Source organism: Temnothorax nylanderi, unplaced genomic scaffold (genome assembly GCF_030848795.1).
Source record: "Temnothorax nylanderi isolate EJ_2023f unplaced genomic scaffold, tnyl_v1.0 TNYL_tig0112_pilon, whole genome shotgun sequence".
Taxonomy (NCBI): Eukaryota; Metazoa; Arthropoda; class Insecta; order Hymenoptera; family Formicidae; genus Temnothorax; species Temnothorax nylanderi.
This window is the reverse complement of record NW_027249174.1, coordinates 360,001-378,952: the sequence shown is the minus strand read 5'-3', so window position 1 is coordinate 378,952 and position 18,952 is coordinate 360,001. Positions and strand designations below refer to the sequence as shown.

Below are 18,952 nucleotides of genomic sequence, written 5' to 3'. Positions count from 1 at the left end.
TTCCAATGATGAAAGCAAACGCTTTCGACTTATTAACAGAGGATCTCTAAATGTTTTAGGCCCGGTCTACAATGGATGTATTGTAGGTCGTAAGTCGTAAGAATTGGCCAATCACAGTTAATTATTCTTCGACCGCAAGAAGAACCCTAAAGCGATGCAATTTCCGCTTTTCAAACGCTTTTCAAACGGATTACTGGCCGTTTTCAAACGCTCAACAAACTCCCGTAAACGCTGTGCAAACGCTGTGAAAATGCTGTGCAAACTTTCAAAACGCTTTACAAACGTCTTTCAAACGCTAAAGCGTTGCAATTTCTGCTTTTTAAACGTTTTACTGACCGATTCTAAACGCTCAACAAACTCCCGCAAACGCTCACGTAAACGCTTAACAAACGCTTATGAAACTTTCTATTTTCGCCAGGGACGTATCACGGATCTGACGGCGATAGACAACACGATCTACAGCTGCAGCTTGGATCCGAACGTCAAGTCGTGGATGCTCACTAACACCGGTCTTGTCCATCAGAGAACTTACGATTTGTACGTAATAGCAGAACTGTTCCTTTCGGCCGCTTAGCGATAAGAAGATTGAATGAGGAAACTGCTTCCTGTTTATGGGAGAAATAATCGTTTCCTACCAAATTATTCGAATGCAAATAGTGCGTTTCGTGTCTTGCTTGTTGAAACAGATAATTTGAAAACGCGATTCCAAAGTTTATTCGTCAAACCTAATTCACTGCATATTAACTATTTTACTCGTTTTTTTTTTGTATCAATGTCAATATTTCAGGAGCGTTACCTCTGTGAAGATAACCCCGTATTTGTTGAATTATGAGTTTTCTTTTAACCGTACCGTATTCAAGTATTCAAGTCTTGAACCACAATTGTGCTAATTTTTGCCGCAAATATGAAAATGATATTTTGAACCGTATTCAAAGTTAAAAAAAAACAAAATTTTGTTAGTATACTATTTCTCGATTAAACTCAAATTTTTTTTTAGTAAAAAGATACTAACTTCATGCCACGTTGTACCATTGAAAAGACATCGATATATTTATCTATTTACTGAAAAAATTCGAAAAGTAGATAAACATAAAAATTTGACATTTTCAAATTATTAAAAGTTGTGCTGCCAAATTTTTTTATCCTCCCCCCTTTTGCTGAATTTTTTCAATCCCATTGATTCTTCAGTACTTGTTTCAATTGTCGCTCGGTTGTTTTGTTTAGCACAACTCAACACAATTTACAAAACGTGATTATCTACCATGGTTCAGATGGGATGAAATTTCGAATTTTTCTATTCCTAAAACCTAAGTTCCTAACAGTGGTTGTATTTTAAAATCCAATAATTGGTGTGGTTTTTTGTCATTAAAAAAAGTCGAACACAACCCGACACAACTTTAAAAAATTATAAAATATTAAATTTATGTTTTACCTATTCCCATATAATTGACTTTTTATCAATTCCTTGAGTTATGGCTATTGTTTCTTTTTTGTATTGTGTTCTCTGTTATTAGTACAATATAGTAGAAATACAATAAATTGCGTTATAACAATATTTGTTTATATATTGTTATTTTTTTCTACTAAATGGATAGATATATTGATGTCTCTTGAACGGTACAACATGGCACAGTATTTTTTTACTAAACCAGTTAGTATCCTTTTATTTAAAAAAAATTTAGCTCAATCGGAAACTAGTGCGGTACTATAAAATTTTTTTTTTAATACAATATAAAATATTGTTATCGTATTTACGGCAAAAATTAGCACAATTGTAGTTCAATACGGCAGAGTTAAAAAAAAACTCAAAATGACATAATAAATTAATAATAAATTTAGAACAATATGTAGCACAATAGATGAAAATATAAAATTCAAAAAGTGCAGGTTTGTTTTCACAGACCAAGGAGCGACAGATTATACTCGTCATTATGGTCATCATGTATGTCATCGTGTCCGGGTCCGGGGAGGGACCTCTTTGCGACCGGCTTATCCTGCGGGACTATATATGTGTTCGACTCGAGATCGAGAAATAAACCGATCAGGCATTACCGATCTCACACTAGATACGTGAATAGGCTGGCCATGAACACGAAATACATTCTGTCCGCCGGCGAGGACACGGTATCCGTTTGGGATCAAAGAGCCGGACGGATCATGAAGTCTATTACTGTAATGTCAAATTTTAACATCGAGAAACGAGACACTATGTTGAAGGTGTATCTTTTAGATTCCAGATAACGCGCTCCCCATGTACATAAATATGCGACAGGATTTGGTTTGCGTCGGGATCAAATGCATCAAATGGAGACACTGGAAGTTGCACGTGCTAAATCCAAAGGACGATTTCGAGCTAGTGAAATCTTATTCCACCGAGCATACGCAGGATATAACGGGGATGTGTGTGATGCACGAATGCCTGATAACAAGTTCCAAGGACGGCACTGTCAGAATTTCGAGCCTTACGGATCCGCCAAAGCCCATCGCTACTTTACGTTCAGAGATCGGAGGTATTTTCGACGTGAGTATCGCACGTATAAGATTTGCTGAAAATATCGTATCATTGGTAATAAGATAAAACAAGTATCATTGTATCTATCGTATGTATCGTATCATTGACTTTGAAAAAAAAATTCGTTAAACATCAACGTGTAAAATAAAAAATACAGTTTGATAATTAAATTTTTATTTACATTTAAACTTTGAAATCAGATTTTATCGTTGTCTTCCGAATGTAAGTAAAATCCTTAAAATTGAAAACATTCTTACAAGTCTTATCTTGCAATATCGTGAATTTTGTTGAATATTGTATGTAACTGTTCGTGTGTTTTATGTTGCAGATGGACTATCTGAATGGCACTCTCGCAGTATCCGGTGATGGTATCGAGGTCTGGTGCCCGAAGTTGACGTGTTCAACGAATTTTATGTAGAATATTCAATTTTTTTATTGTATAACACATCAATCAAACACCTGCTTATATATATCGGTTTCTCTGCCCGATCCAAGGTATCATGCCTCCCGTTTCCGGATGAGCGATATCTTAGCGACTTCGTGACATCTGTTAGTTTATTTGCCAATACAATCGCCCATCCACGCGAATCCCGTTTCCGCATGATGCGGGATTTGCGTGGATGGGAGATTGCATTGGCAAATAAACGAACAGATGTCACGGAGTCGCTAAGATATCGCTCATCCGGAAACGGGAACACACAATCGAGGAAAGATTAAGATAACTTTTATATTACTTTAATATTACTTCTCTTCGGCTTTTTCAACTAAAAAACTGAGAAATATTGCTTATGTATATTTAGATATATATTTACAAATTTAAATACGGTCAATCCCGTTCTCTCCTCCAACACTATAACTGACATATTTCATATTTTGTATATCAAAAGAAAAAAACTGGAAAGTTTCGTGAGATGTCTAAAGAATGTTGCTTAAAAAGCAATGTAATATCAATTACTGAAAAGTTAAATAATTTCTATTCGAATCACAACTTCGTTTAAACGTTAGACCATCGACTTTAATCAAACTTTTGTTAACTTAATCGGTGATCGATTCAATGGGTAGAATTATCTACAAGATTTCTAAGAGCCAAAGCACATATGACAGTCGTAGTCGTGGACGTAAGTAACGCACAAGCTTTGGCGTATCCTGATTTAGGACTACGACCGTCGTATATCGCTACGCCATGTTATGTGCTTTGGCCCTAACTCTGTATATAATTCGTCGTGTGTGTTGCTAATCTAACTTTTTCTCCATGTGTCAAACAATAAATTAATATCTACAGTCTCTATAAATATGCAATTATAATTATACTCTGAATTAAAAACCGAAAATTATTTACACGCTATAAATATCCGCCGAAGTTACAATTTTCTGAATTAAGAGTAATTTGTTCTTATTACAAATATCGTGTATGATTGCTATCTGTCATTTATCATCTAACTTTATCAGTTTCCGATTTAAAATGGTAATAAAAGTTACTTCGTTTTTGTTAAAAAACGAGAAAATATCTTATCACAAATATCTACTGCCGCAATTGCATCTTTAATACAATATGCAAAGCTTACAGTCGAATAATTGCTCTTCGTTAAGTTTGTGTGTCACCCTACGATATAATATCGTATTTTTGGAATCCGCAGAAACCACGAATTGCAATTAACACTTTGATCAAATTACGATTGAACCTAAGAGATTTATAAATTTAACAACTTTTTTTTAAACAATTAAGTTGAAAATTTTTGGCGAAAATCGTAACTTTTTTTTCAAAGTCTCACAATTAGTTTAATTTTCGATATTAAATTTTTTTAGGTTCACATAGAAGAGAATCCAATTATGTAACTAAAAAATCTTGGATCAAGTCGATTAGTCAAATAGATTTTTCTCTATCTTGTACGAGAATTCGAAAAACGTGGTTGTAGATATTGCTGAACATTTAATACTAAAAATCAATATTTTTGTATAAAAAATTTTTTTTGTTAATGTCAAAATGTATGATAAAACACCCCAAAAGTTTCGAAAAGATTCGTTTTATTGGAGCCGAGAAAAAAAATTGCAAAAATTGTGCTTTTTTTAGCGTTCTAATTCAGGCTCCCCCCTTAATACCAGGAAAGACTTCTATTGTTTAAAAGGTGTGTTTACTAGTGTTCATTATTATCAGAGTTAATTAAGGTCATTTTTTTTTTAACTAACAAGGGAACCTCATGAACTCGAAAATTCTGATTTTAATGAAACTTTTCACACATGTGGGGGGAGTAAAAAGATGAATTTAGAAATTTTTCGTTGCTGCCCAAAAACGGTCTTAAAGGGTAAAACCACTCCTCATATGTAGAGGGGCTTTTACTTTTCTCGATATATCTCGAAAAATATTTGAGATAACAAAAAATTTTTCATATAAAAGTTTTAGAGTAAAATCTCCTCTGTTTAACAACATTAATAACATTTTTTAAAAATAATTTTTTAAACAAAATTTTTATTAAAAATTAGAAAAGAATTTTTTTTCAAAATTGTATTAATGTGGTTAAATAGAGATGTTTTTACCACAAAACTTTTATACAAAACATTTTTTGATATCTCGAATACTTTTCGAGATATATCGAGACAAACAAAAAGCCGTTCTACATATAAGGGGTGATTTCACCCTTTAGAACCATTTTTGGGCCGTAAAATTTTTAAATTCATCGATTTACCTTCTTTATAGCCGGTATTCATAGTCGGATCTTATATTTAAGAGACCGTGTTAAGTACGATCTTAAGATGTTATAAACCAATCACAGAGTCGTATTAGCATCTTAAGACATTACTTAAGATAGTCTTGAAATAAGATTCGACTATGAATACGGGCCTATGTGTGGAAAGTTTCATAATAAGAACACCTAGATGTATATTTAACCGCAAGGAATAATTTCTTCAAAAATTTATTTTTTTGCATCTCTTATATAAAAGAATATCTGTTGCGTTATTTAATATTATAAAATAAAGATACTTTTATTCTGACTGTACTTATAATTCTTTAAACAATATTGTAATAATTTTAGCGCCAACTAAAAATTTCTAAATTCATTCACCTGTGTGTGTGTGTGTGTGTGTTTTATATATCTTTTAAATGGTCTAACTTATGTAAGCTTGGTACTCGTCTTTTTAAGTGTACCGATAATTACACGGTTTTTCCTGATGATAATTCCTCTCACGAGTACGACTTGTAAGTGATAGAGAGACTGTCAGTATTCTAAAGACGAGGAAGTCAACGATTTCATCGTTACTGCTGACATAACATTACCAGTTTTTCATCAATTTAAATTTGATTTGTACATTACCGTTGTCAGATTGACAACGCAGGGGTAACACGATTGATTCAAGCATTGACATATAAGTATGGACTACGCGATCCCTACATAAAAGCCTTCAAAAAGTATCCTGACCTCTACCTTGTTCCCTCTTTGTCTGTACGCGACCTCTACCAGTCGCTATCTCTTTTCTTCCACCGGTGAGTCACCGGTCATATTTTTCTATACCTGAGCGTAGTCCATACTATATGTCGATGGATTCAAGTGATTCCGTCATTCCAGAACATTAATTAATTTTTAAATATTTTAGGTTTAAATAATACTAATCTTTAAAGCAATTATATAAATATCTCTATTATAAATTTGCTTAAAAATATATTGGAATTTTAATGTGTAATTTAATTGTGACCTATAAACGTAAAAACATACGCTATAAATATAATTAATTATATATAAATTATAAATAAATATATATCCTTTACACAAAAATACATAATACTAGAAAAGCTTGTATAGATAAGTGTTGAGAATTGAATAAATGCGAGCTGAAAATTCTCGAACTTCGACGAGACAGCAAGCATTATTCGAGAACGCTTGAAAGGCTCCAAATCGCGACGGTTTCCTCCCCCCCTTTTTTTGTGTGTTTTCGAGCAAACGGCACAGGTGTTTCTCGCGTGATCGCAAGCACCGCGACCAATAGACGATTTGGAGCCAACGAGCGTTTCTCACGTCACCGAATTCCTCGACGCGAAGCTCCGGCCGCGATCCCTCGCCTGCTCCGTCCGGGACGGCAGTGAGCCATCATAACTCGCACGCGATACATGATCGACGTCGAGAAAACGGAGGAATGTAGCGAGTGCGAAATCGCGAGTGCGAAGTCCAGTGTAACCCACTTTAATATAAAGGACTGACTGTTATTTCGTGTACTCATTTTTGTACTTTCCACGGCGCGCACCGCGAAAACGTCGAGCGGTCCACTGACATTTAATGGTCCTTCGAGCCGGATCGACATAAAAGACCGGCATAGACAGTTCGACCGCCTCAAAAGTGCTCGCGTTGTGCTACGCCGAGATTGACGAATCGGCGCGCCCGCTCGACTCGCTCGAAAACGGAGTTCGCCGCCTACGCGTTCTCGACTCCGTGGCTCACTCCGAACATTGAGCGCACCACACCCGCTCTCCTAAAGATAGGTGCCTTGTGATTTTGTGAAGTGCTTCGGAGGCTCCTGCGGGACCTCCAGCAAACGTATCGTGCTCCTTGCGATACGCATCCGCCGCCCGACGGCGCCCTGCGTTGCGACGTGCTATACGTCCCTGCCTCCCGCGAGTACCTGCTACTCGCCGCGGAGTCGCACCCCGAGACGTGCTATACGTCCCTGCCTCCCGCGAGTACCTGCTACTCGCCGCGGAGTCGCACCCCGAGACGTGCTATACGTCCCTGCCTCCCGCGAGTACCTGCTACTCGCCGCGGAGTCGCACACCGAGACGTGCCAGACGTCCCTGCCTCCCGCGAGTACCTGCTACTCGCCGCGGAGTCGCACACCGAGACGTGCCAGACGTCCCTGCCTCCCGCGAGTATCGCCCTGCTACTCGCCGCGGAGTCGCACACGAGCGTCTTCGCTCGACAAGAAGATTGACACGCAAGTGTCTGAAAGATTTCTACACGATCCAGACATCTGCTCAACATGTCTTCGGATCTCGAAAATCTACTTATTGCTCAAGGCAATGCGATTGACCAGCTACGACGGTCGCTGATTAACTTCAAAAAGCTTCCCAAGGCTCAGGTCACTCTCCCTAAGACGAAGGGGAGACTGACGAATTTGGAGGGTCTCTGGGAGAAAGTACAAGCCCTCCATGTCCAGCTGCTGCAGACGGCTACGGCGGAGGAGAAGAAGTCGACCCACTACTTCAAGGACGAGGAATTTCTTGCCGCCGAGGACGCCTACCTCGACGCGACGGACCACCTCCACGAGGTCATCGGTAAATTAAGTAGCGACGCCCCGAGCGCGCCGTATCGAGGTAACGAGTCTTCTTATCGCGACGCGCACTCCGGAGTGTCATTGCATCTGCCTCGTATCTCGCTTCCGAACTTTTCTGGTGCTTTCGCTGAATGGGAGAATTTTCGCGGAATCTTCGAGTCTCTCGTAGCAAACAGTGAATCGTTGACAAGAACGCAAAAGTTACATTATCTGAAAGCGAGCCTCTCCGGCGAGGCCGCGTCGTTGATTAATAACATTCAAATTTCTGACGCGAACTACGAGGCAGCGTGGCTACTTCTTACCGACGAATACGACAACCGCAACGCGATTATTCACGCGCATATCCATTCGTTCGCCGACTTACCGAAAATGAAAAACGAGAACGTGACCGAGTTGAAAAAACTTCGCGATAGTGTGTCCGCATCTCTCGCCGCGTTAACGAATCTCGATCGTCCGGTCGATATGTGGGACGACCTCCTAGTTTATATTATCTCGCAAAAGTTCAGTCCGCGAACGCGCAATGAATGGAATCTTAAACGAGGCAACACGGATGCGTACCCTACGTATAAAGAGATTCATGACTTCATGACTCTTCGCATTCGCGGTCTCGCGGATTACCCTTCGCAATCCGAATCTGCGTCAAATAGTGCGCGCGGTAATAGAGCTCGTGCTTCGGTGAATACGGTTTCGCCCGTCAAATGCGTCCGTTGTTCCGGAAACCACGGTCTTGCAAAGTGTAATAAATTTCTAAGTCTGTCGGTCGAGCAGCGTCGACTCGCCGCGCGACAGCATAAATGTTGCTTTAATTGTTTGAGAACCGAGCATTTTTCAAACAATTGTCCGAGTAAAGGACGGTGCAATCAATGCCACCAAGCTCACCATTCGCTGCTTCACCGCGAGGGTACGGAAACTGGTACTAAAAGTACGCTTTCCGCGATTAATTCGCCGTCCTCAGCTCCGTCAGCTGTGTCAGTCGCCGCTGCCTCCGAGTCACCGGCCGCGCCCTCAGCGTTCGTTCAAAACGTGCATGCTACTCGAGATTTTGTGAAACAACCGCCTCATGTACTTCTCGCCACTGCGTATGTTAGTTTAAGTACAATCGAGGGCCGCACATTTAAAGTACGTGCACTACTAGATCAAGGCTCGACATACAGTTTCATATCAGAATCTCTTTGTCAGACGATGCGAACCAGGCGTCATCGTGCCGCGTTGAAGATACATTGTTTTGGAGAAAAATTTAATGGAGTCGCGCGGTCACAAGTTAATCTTGCTCTCGCGCCCTGCGACAAACAGGGACCTAAACTTCAACAAGACATCGCCGCGATAATCCTGCGCTGGCGACTCTTTCGGTACGTGTACATGGCTGACATTGCTAAAATGTTCCGACAAATACTCGTGCATCGGGATGACGCGGACTATCAACGAATTCTTTGGCGCCCCCCCGACAGTCTGTTGATTCGGCTTTACCGCTTACTCACCGTGACCTACGGGCAAAAACCTTCGCCTTTTCTCGCACAGCGCTCCCTTATCCAATTAGCTCGCGACGAAGGTAAAGACTTCCCCGACGCGGTCAATATAATCGAAGAGTCGACCTACGTCGATGATGTTCTTTTCGGAGCAGACGATCTTCTGTCTCTGCTAGAGAAGCGCAAGCAACTCGTGGGCATAATGAATCGCGGATGTTTCCCCCTGCGAAAATGGGCCGCGAATTCAGCCGAACTTTTGACGGATATTCCAGAGGACCAACGGGAATCCTCGGACTATCCGATCAACCACGATGACACGCTCAAGGTCCTCGGCCTGTCTTGGTCTCCGCGCGATGACTCGTTTCGTTTCGTAATTTCGCCATACGCCGTGACAGTTCATACTAAGCGCTCCGTTTTATCGTTTATTGCAAAGCTGTATGACCCCCTCGGCTGGGCGTCACCGATAGTCATCGCGGCCAAGATGTTGATGCAGGAGCTCTGGCTCCGTAAAATTGATTGGGATGCTCCCATCCCCGATGATCTTCTGCATCAGTGGATCAATTACGTTTCAGACTTGCCTAATATTAGCAAAATACGCATTCCTCGATGGACAGGGATGCGTCAAGATAAAATCGATGTTGAATTGCACGGCTTCGCGGACGCCTCCACTCGCGCTTACGCCGCGGTAGTTTTCCTCCGCATCGTGCATTCTCCCTCTAACATTCAAGTCATCCTCCTCGCGGCCAAAACGAAAGTCGCGCCATTGAAAACCGTTAGCGTTCCACGCTTGGAACTTAACGCCGTCGTTCTATTAATTCGATTGATAGAATGGGTAAGAAACACCACGGGCTTGATGCGAGCTCTCTTATTTGGATGGACTGATTCCCAAATCGTATTAGCTTGGCTTCTACAACATCCATCCCGCTGGAATTCCTATGTCGCGAACCGCGTCTCCGAGGTGCAGACGCGCCTTCCGACCGTACGTTGGCAACACGTTCGCTCCCAGGAAAATCCTGCCGACTGCGCGTCGCGCGGCTTTACTGCCGCCGATCTCGTCAATCATGAATTATGGTGGTCGGGGCCCCGGTGGCTTAGCTCGACCACGGCCTCGTGGCCGATCCCCCCGACTCCGACTGAAAAGGACATTTTACAAACGGTATCTTCCGAAGCGCGTAAAGCTACCGTTCATCTCGTCGATTCAGCTCCTGAGTGGGATCTGCCCACCTCCTGCTCGAGCTGGATCCGACTTCTTCGTATTACCGCGTACATTCGGCGTTTCGCTCGGAACTTAAAAAATAAAGTCGCCTCTTCGGTGATCGTCAAGTCTCCCTTGACCGCAGAGGAGATTCACGAAGCCTCCGTCTTTTGGCTTCGATCGGCACAAGCGACTTGTTTTTCGGCTGACTTGAAGGCTTTGAACGCTCACGCCGCTGTATCGCGATCAAGTTCCTTACGCTCTCTCCACCCCTTTATCGGGAAAGATAAATTAATCCGACTTGGCGGGCGGCTCGAAAACTCCGCGCTGAGTTACAATGAGCGACACCCCGTCATACTTGCTAGACATCATATTGCCGAACTTTTGATCGATCAAGCACACCGACGCTCTCTCCATGGAGGGACTAAACTCACGCTTAGATGTCTCCGTCAAAATTATTGGTTAATTTCCGCGCGAAGCATGATCAAATCTCACATTCATAAATGTGTTACATGCGTTCGACATTCCGCGAAAACTCCGACGCAATTAATGGGTGATCTCCCGAGTCCCCGAGTAAATCCTGCTCCTCCGTTCTCTCACACGGGCATAGATTACGCCGGACCTATGAACATTACCCCCGTTGTCGGTCGCGGCCAAAAGGGGAGCAAACACTACGTCGCGGTGTTCGTTTGTCTCGCCACTAAGGCGATCCACCTCGAAAGTGTGGAGGATTACTCCACCGATGGATTCCTCGCGGCATCTCAACGGTTTGTCAGTCGCCGCGGACTGCCATCGGACATGTACAGCGATAATGGCACGAATTTTGTGGGTGCTGACCGCGAGCTCCAACGCAGCTTCCGCGCGCTTGTGAACAACCCCTCCCTTAAGGAAATTCTCGCTAACGACGGCGTACGGTGGCATTTCGTGCCCCCTGCGGCACCACATTTCGGCGGGCTTTGGGAGGCTGGAGTGAAGAGCTTTAAGCACCATCTCAGGCGAGTGACTGGTGCTCTCACTCTGTCTCGCTCCGAATTCGTTACGCTTTTATGTAAGATAGAGGCTTGCTTGAACTCGCGACCGATCTCTCCACTTAGCGACGATCCGTCCGATTATACCGCTTTGACACCTGGTCATTTCCTTATCGGCCGACCGCTCACGAGCGTACCGGAGGAATCCGTCCTCGAAATCAATGCGAATCGGTTGTCGCGATGGCAACACGTACAATTAATGCTCGAACAGATCTGGCGTTCTTGGTCGTCGGACTATTTACATTCATTGCAACAGCGCGTGAAATGGACCGAATCTCACGATAATCCGAAGGTTGACGAGTTAGTTTTACTTAAGAGTAACCTACTCCCTCCTTCAAAGTGGGAACTCGCAAGGATTCAGCAGGTCCATCCCGGACTTGACGGTCGCGTTCGCGTCGTCACATTACGCACCGCCAATTCCGAGCTAAAACGACCAATAACCCAGATCTGTCGGTTGCCCGCGTCTATCAGTCCGCCGGGAACCGCGGAATCCCGTTAGAATTAAGCTCGTTCGTTTTTCATTAGATTTAAGGACATTGTAAAAATAGGTTAAGTTCTCAAATGTATATATTGTATATAACGCTTTGAACCAAGACGTTCCCACGCTCCTCTATGCGACCTTGTCAACCCCCGTTCGTTTCGCATTCCGTCGAATGCGAGGCGGGCGGCATGTTGAGAATTGAATAAATGCGAGCTGAAAATTCTCGAACTTCGACGAGACAGCAAGCATTATTCGAGAACGCTTGAAAGGCTCCAAATCGCGACGGTTTCCTCCCCCCCTTTTTTTGTGTGTTTTCGAGCAAACGGCACAGGTGTTTCTCGCGTGATCGCAAGCACCGCGACCAATAGACGATTTGGAGCCAACGAGCGTTTCTCACGTCACCGAATTCCTCGACGCGAAGCTCCGGCCGCGATCCCTCGCCTGCTCCGTCCGGGACGGCAGTGAGCCATCATAACTCGCACGCGATACATGATCGACGTCGAGAAAACGGAGGAATGTAGCGAGTGCGAAATCGCGAGTGCGAAGTCCAGTGTAACCCACTTTAATAAAAAGGACTGACTGTTATTTCGTGTACTCATTTTTGTACTTTCCACGGCGCGCACCGCGAAAACGTCGAGCGGTCCACTGACAATAAGAAACAAGACATCATTATATATATATACTAGCTGGTTACCCGGGCTTCGCCCCGGAGGACATATGTAATAAGACACGCAAATAGTCTCTCTCTCTCTCTCTCTCTCTCTCTCTCTCTCTCTCTCTCTCTCTCTCTCTCTCTCTCTCTCTCTCTCTCTCTCTCTCTCTCTCTCTCTCTCTCTCTCTCTCTCTCTCTCTCTCTCTCTCTCTCTCTCTCTCTCTCTCTCTCTCTCTCTCTCTCTCTCTCTCTCTCTCTCTCTCTCTCTCTCTCTCTCTCTCTCTCTCTCTCTCTCTCTCTCTCTCTCTCTCTCTCTCTCTCTCTCTCTCTCTCTCTCTCTCTCTCTCTCTCTCTCTCTCTCTCTCTCTCTCTCTCTCTCTCTCTCTCTCTCTCTCTCTCTCTCTCTCTCTCTCTCTCTCTCTCTCTCTCTCTCTCTCTCTCTCTCTCTCTCTCTCTCTCTCTCTCTCTCTCTCTCTCTCTCTCTCTGTCTCTTCCCCCTCCCTCTCTCCCTCTCTCCCTCCCGGGAAAATTCTATCCCTACTTTATATACAATTTTTTAAAATTCGATCAATTAATTCCCGAAAAATTGAAAAAATTTCGGTACCGGTTTTCAAAAAGATCGGTAACGAAAAATTATACACTTTATAGCACTCCCCGGAAAATTCTACCCCTGTTTAATCTATAATTCTTTGAGATTTGGTCAATTATTTCCCGAAAAATTAGAAAAATTAAAAAAATCGGTTTCCAAAAAATCGGTAACAAAAAACTACACACTCTATAGCACTCCCCGGAAAATTCTACCCCTGTTTCATATATAATTCTTTAAGATTCGGTCGTATAGTTTAAGAGCGTATAAAGGACATACATACATACATTCATTTTTATATATATAGATATATATTATAATTGATTTATTTATTCGTATAATTTCTGTTTGTGTAAATCCAATATTGAGTTGTCATACAACATACAACATATAAATTGTACAAGTTACAAATAATCTAAATTTATCGACGCCACGATTTTACTTAGGACAAATCGGTCTTCTATGGGAAAATTCGGCGATTTCATTTTTAAACGGTTGATTCGTATGATAACAAACAACAGATTTAATTTTATTTTCCCTAGTCTCATCGTTAAGACATTTGTCGTCCATTCTTAATACTTTTCCATTTGTAGATATTTTCAAGTCTTTAAAGATGTTCTGGAGGTACCGTCCCAATCAAAAGTATGCAGGAAATATTAAAATCACCGATATATTAATTCTCCAGGGATCCAAAGACAAAAAATGTATATATATAAATAGTTACGGCACATCTAATAGAATGTAAAAGACGCAGATTTAGTGACTGTAAATAACTGTTATTACTTTTTTTTTCAAAAAAAAATTTTTTTTTTTTTAATTGTTGTAAATCGTTTTACTGTTGCTATATTTTGTTGCTATATTTTTGTTTGTTGATGATCTGCTTGTGTGTAAAATATTATATTGGTAACATTTTAATGTTCACACTTTTCTCTGTAAAACCCTTTGTAAAACGGATATTCAAGAATTGATAACTTTTTATCTAAATTGTGAATCGATTTGAAATTTGACCCCGAACTTTGAAAGAGAATACAGAATATGATGTTAAATTTTCATCAACTTTGTAACATTTTGACTAACTCTCCAGGACACACTTAAATATGTTTTGTAGATTTGCGTAAACTTGATTTTCGTAACACATATTCGAGTGAATAGAATTTTGCACAGCGATTTTGTTCCTAAGATTTCTCAGTCGGGGTTGCAGCTTATGATACGCTTCCTCGGAACTCAAACGGCGATCTCTTTCCTTCAGTAGAAAATTGGTGCTGTTCTCCAAGTTTCTTATCAGTTCCGATTATGTTCAATCATGAGAGATAGCCGATTTTTTAATTCGTCCACGTTGGTCCAATTGATGTGAGTTTTTACTGCATTGTGTTATTTACATTTTTTACTACTTTTTCTTCTCATCTTCCGTGTATGCGTGGTTCGCTGTATTTGTAAAATGCAATCTTTCTGCGTCTTGGTTTGAGTATGCTAAAATAGAAAAAATATGTTATATAAAGCGAATGTATAAATGATATATTTTTATTAAAAATCTAATCGCGCACTTTTAATTAATACTAAATTTAAACAACTTACAGCTTGATTTTTAAGAAATTTGTTCTCTTTCGGTACATGCTGAGAAGATTTGTCCTTTGGAATCATATCTTGTACAAAGACTTGTAGCTCAGCAACCTTTTCTTCATCGGTATTCTTTCCCCTTTGCTTTTCCTTTTCTTCAAAGTCTTGCGAATAATTTGAAGTATGCCAGCCGAGACCTCATTGTCTCTGAGATCAATCTGCGTGAGCACGCTATTTGTTTGTAAAAGCTCCAATACAATTTCTCCTCCGTGTTGAGTGATTCCGCAACACTGTAGGCACAGGGTCTTCAGGCAAAAGTCATTTTTCAGCACACGTGTCAATTGCCTCAAGCCAATATCGCTAAGATGATTTCTATCAAGTATTTAGTACTCGCAATCCTTCCTCCTGAAATGCAAATGTAAACGTATTAAATAATTTGCCCGTAAAAACGTGACATTTTAATTGGAGTAATATTTTTCTGACAATACATATCACCGTTGTGTTAGCGTCTCGAGGTAATGTTGACTTCTTCCAAATATTTTGCAGCAAATCCACTTTTCTATTTTGGAAGAACAACGATGACAAGTACGTAGCTCTTCTATTAATGAGGCAGCATGACGATAGATTCAGAATATGAAGATTTAACCCACTCGGCATGTAATATTTCAGAAACATTTCTGCAAAATTCCATTTGAAATATTACACCTTTCATCAATATTTCAGAAATATTTCACGACCGTTTCTGCAACATTTCTGCAATGTTTCATTCGGCACAATTATTTCAAATGCAACTTTGCTGAAAGATTTCGGCAATATTTCTGAAATATATCTACGAAATATTGCAGAAACACTTCAGAGATATTTCAAATACATTTTACACTGAGAAAAATGTTTTGTATTAGCAAACAAAATTTTGTTATTGACGCAAAAACTATTTGTTGATATGTGAAAAATGAAATATTTTGTTACCGGAACAAAAAAAATATATTAAGCCATGTGCGTATAGCCGCCGCGCATTTGTCCGAAGAAATCCGCTCTCTCAGCCGGTCACCCATCCAAGTAGTATACCGGCGCCTTGTTGCTTGACATCGATGATCGAACAGGGTAGTGGTGATCCTCTGACTCTGACGCTTCTTTCTTTCTTATACTTGCTTATTTTGGTGAGCATAAAGCTATCGCATAACAATATTAACAATACAGATATACAAATAAATCTTTTTTGCCAGTCAGCGTCGAATATTATTTTATATTAAATATTATTAAATATTTTATATTTTATATTAAAAATGCCATATGACAAAATTTGGAATATCAGAAAATTCTTAATAAAAGAAACAAAATGCAATAAAATGCAATAATTATATAATAATAAATTTAATTTTTATAAGTTCTAAAGTCTGTCAGCAACTTTTCGGAAATATTACAAATCCACTGTTGTATGTGAAACATTCAAAAATATAACGCGTGCAATGTAAACGTAATAATAGTTTATCATTTATTAGAGAAATGTTTCTGAACCATTACATCTGCAATATTTCTTCTGCAATATTGTAGAAATTTACTGCCTGCAATTCAATTTTTCATTACCTACGCAATCTTTCAGAAATTTTTCAGAAATATTTTAAATGCAATGTTGCGTTTGATATGTTACAGAAATATTATTCGTACAATGCAAACGTAATATTACTTTTATAATGTTTCAGAAATATTTCTGAAATATTGCATCTGCTACATTTTTTTGCAATATTACAGAAACTTACAAATATTGTAAACAACTTTCTGAAAGATTTCAGAAATATTGTTAATGCAATATTATAAAAAACATGATGCAGGTACATTTCTGAAATATTTCAGATGCATAGTTACAAATGAAATGTTAACGAAATATTTCTGCACCATTTCCGAATATTTCAATATTTCAGCAACATAACATGCCGAGTGGGTGTATTAGATCCGGCATATATTGTTACCACACATAAATCGGTTTGCTGATTACAGGAACAATTTATACTCGAAATTATGCGTCAATAAATTTAATACTATTTTTCATAGATTCGCTATGAGTATGGCGCGTAATGAAATATATGATTCCTACGACCAGCTCAGAGGCATACGCACACAATGTTTTAAATTTGTAAGAGTGATCTCGCAAACTTTACCGATTTCTATAGCTAATAAATTTTTTAACACGCAAAACGCCCCTCTGTACCTCCATTTTACAAGGGAACGTGATAGGCTTGACCATAAGTTTAGATAGCTTGTTTTTAAACATAATGAACGTTTAAAAAATAAAATCAACCGCGTACAATATTACTGCTAGACCACATCTCCTGATTCAACTGTTTCTCCTCCACGCAATTTGTCTGCTTTCTACTCTTATTCCGCGAATACCTTGCACTCACTTAATCCCTCTATTGTTCCCCTCTCCCTTCCTACTATCCACTCAATTAATATCCTCTCCTCTACCTTTCCCAATCAGTCTCCTTCTCCGTTACACATTCAGAACAAATGGTTTGTGAATTTGTTCTCTGCTTCTATCCCGCCTGAGGTACAACAACTTTTACAGCTTAGTAAGAATTTTTGCATGCCTATTACAAATAACGACCATCTAACAACCACTTTTATTATACGCTGAAAATAATATTCACAAACTTCCGATGAACATCCGAGTCACTGTGAGAAACAGGATGTCTCCCATAATATCCAATCTCGCCAACTACGATTTTAAACTCTCTCCTCTGGACAAAGACCTTCTGGCGGCTTCACGTTCTACTCAAACCTACCTATCCACCCATCCTGATGTGATCTTTACTAGAACCGACAAAGGCAACGTTACCGTTGCCCTTGACAAAAATGACTACCTCCGGAAAATGACTAATCTGCTCAATGACAAGGATACTTACGCGGTTGTCAATAAAAATCCAACAAAAAGGCTTATTAAAAGTCTTCACGATATGCTTGTAAGATGGAAAAATCGGGGATTTATCGACGAAGCTATGTATAAAAGATTGAATTGTACGGATGGTGTGTTGCCTCGTGCCTATGGCTTGCCAAAAAAACAGGGTTGCCCGTTGAGAATCATTGTCTCGTCTGTAAATACACCGCTTTATTGGTTGGCACTTTTCTTACACAAAAATATATATGGCTCCATACCTGCTGCTGACAGCCACGTCTCCAATAGTTTCGAAACTTTCGAACTTGTCGATGAACTCTCATATATGCAGATAGACGAAGACGTCAAATTAATTTCTCTGGATGTCGTGTCACTGTTTACTAACGTCCCCGTAGAACTGGCGTTGGACGTTGTTAGGCAGAGATGGAGTTATATCAAAACAAACTGCACCATACCTTGTGACGAATTTATACAGACAGTTAAATTTGTGTTAGACTCCACTTACTTTATCTTCAATGGAGTTTGCTACAAACGGACTTTTGGTTCTCTAATGGGTTTGCCTCTTTCTCCGACCATCGCCGACATTACTCTTCAAGATCTGAAGAAGAAGGCGATCGGGACTCTTGGATTTTCTTTCCCTTTTTATCGTAGATACATTGACGACATAGTGACAGCTGTTCCCTCCTCTAAGCGTAATACCGTTTTACGCATTTTTAATTCTTATCATCCTAGACTATAATTTACCTTGGAGGAGGAAACTAATAATAGACTCAACTTTCTTGACGTGATTTTGATCCAAATGAATAATTTTATAATTTTTGACTGGTATCACAAACCTACCTTTTCAGGGAGATATCTCCACTTCGAATCCCGACACCCTCTCTGACAAAAGAGAGGCACCGCCATTGGTCTGATTGATAGGGCTTTCCGTCTCTCGCACCCATGTTTTCATCAGAAAAACCTTGAGTTCGTGATCAATATATTACTGAATAATGGCTATCCACTTCCTTTCATTTTCAATGTGCTACACACGAGACTTAAATTTTTAATTGCTTTTAACAACATGAACACTAATGTACACAGGAATGAGAGGGAGTGTGAGGGCTTGGTTCAGAAGTATTTCAACATCCCGTATGTTCCGAATATTTCTGAGCAGTTTAGAACTGTTGTCCGAGATCTGGACCCGAAATTGTTCTTTACCGGCATGAATAAGCTTAAACGCTTCATTCGCGTGCATAAGGACGCTTTGCCAAACCAGTCCCGCAGTGACGTGGTTTATAAAATTTCCTGCGGCGATTGCGACACGTCTTACGTTGGACAGAC

At 40.3% G+C, this 18,952-nt stretch overlaps 1 protein-coding gene and 2 pseudogenes across 1 annotated transcript; 2 read left to right on the top strand and 1 right to left on the bottom strand.

The window, feature by feature from the left end:
- Positions 1-7,477: 7,477 nt before the first annotated feature.
- Positions 7,478-11,959, top strand: LOC139776123 (uncharacterized). Its single transcript, XM_071712611.1, has one exon. The coding sequence runs from the start codon at positions 7,478-7,480 to the stop codon at positions 11,957-11,959; it is 4,482 nt and encodes a 1,493-aa protein (XP_071568712.1).
- Positions 11,960-13,493: 1,534 nt separating this feature from the next.
- Positions 13,494-16,104, bottom strand: LOC139776111 (uncharacterized; annotated as a pseudogene).
- Positions 16,105-17,423: 1,319 nt separating this feature from the next.
- Positions 17,424-18,952, top strand: part of LOC139776122 (uncharacterized) — a 1,830-nt pseudogene continuing 301 nt past the window's right edge.

What these genes read in the sequence shown, in the direction of transcription:
- LOC139776123 (XM_071712611.1), top strand. Translation starts at nt 7,478, where the DNA reads ATGTCTTCGGATCTCGAAAATCTACTTATTGCTCAAGGCAATGCGATT.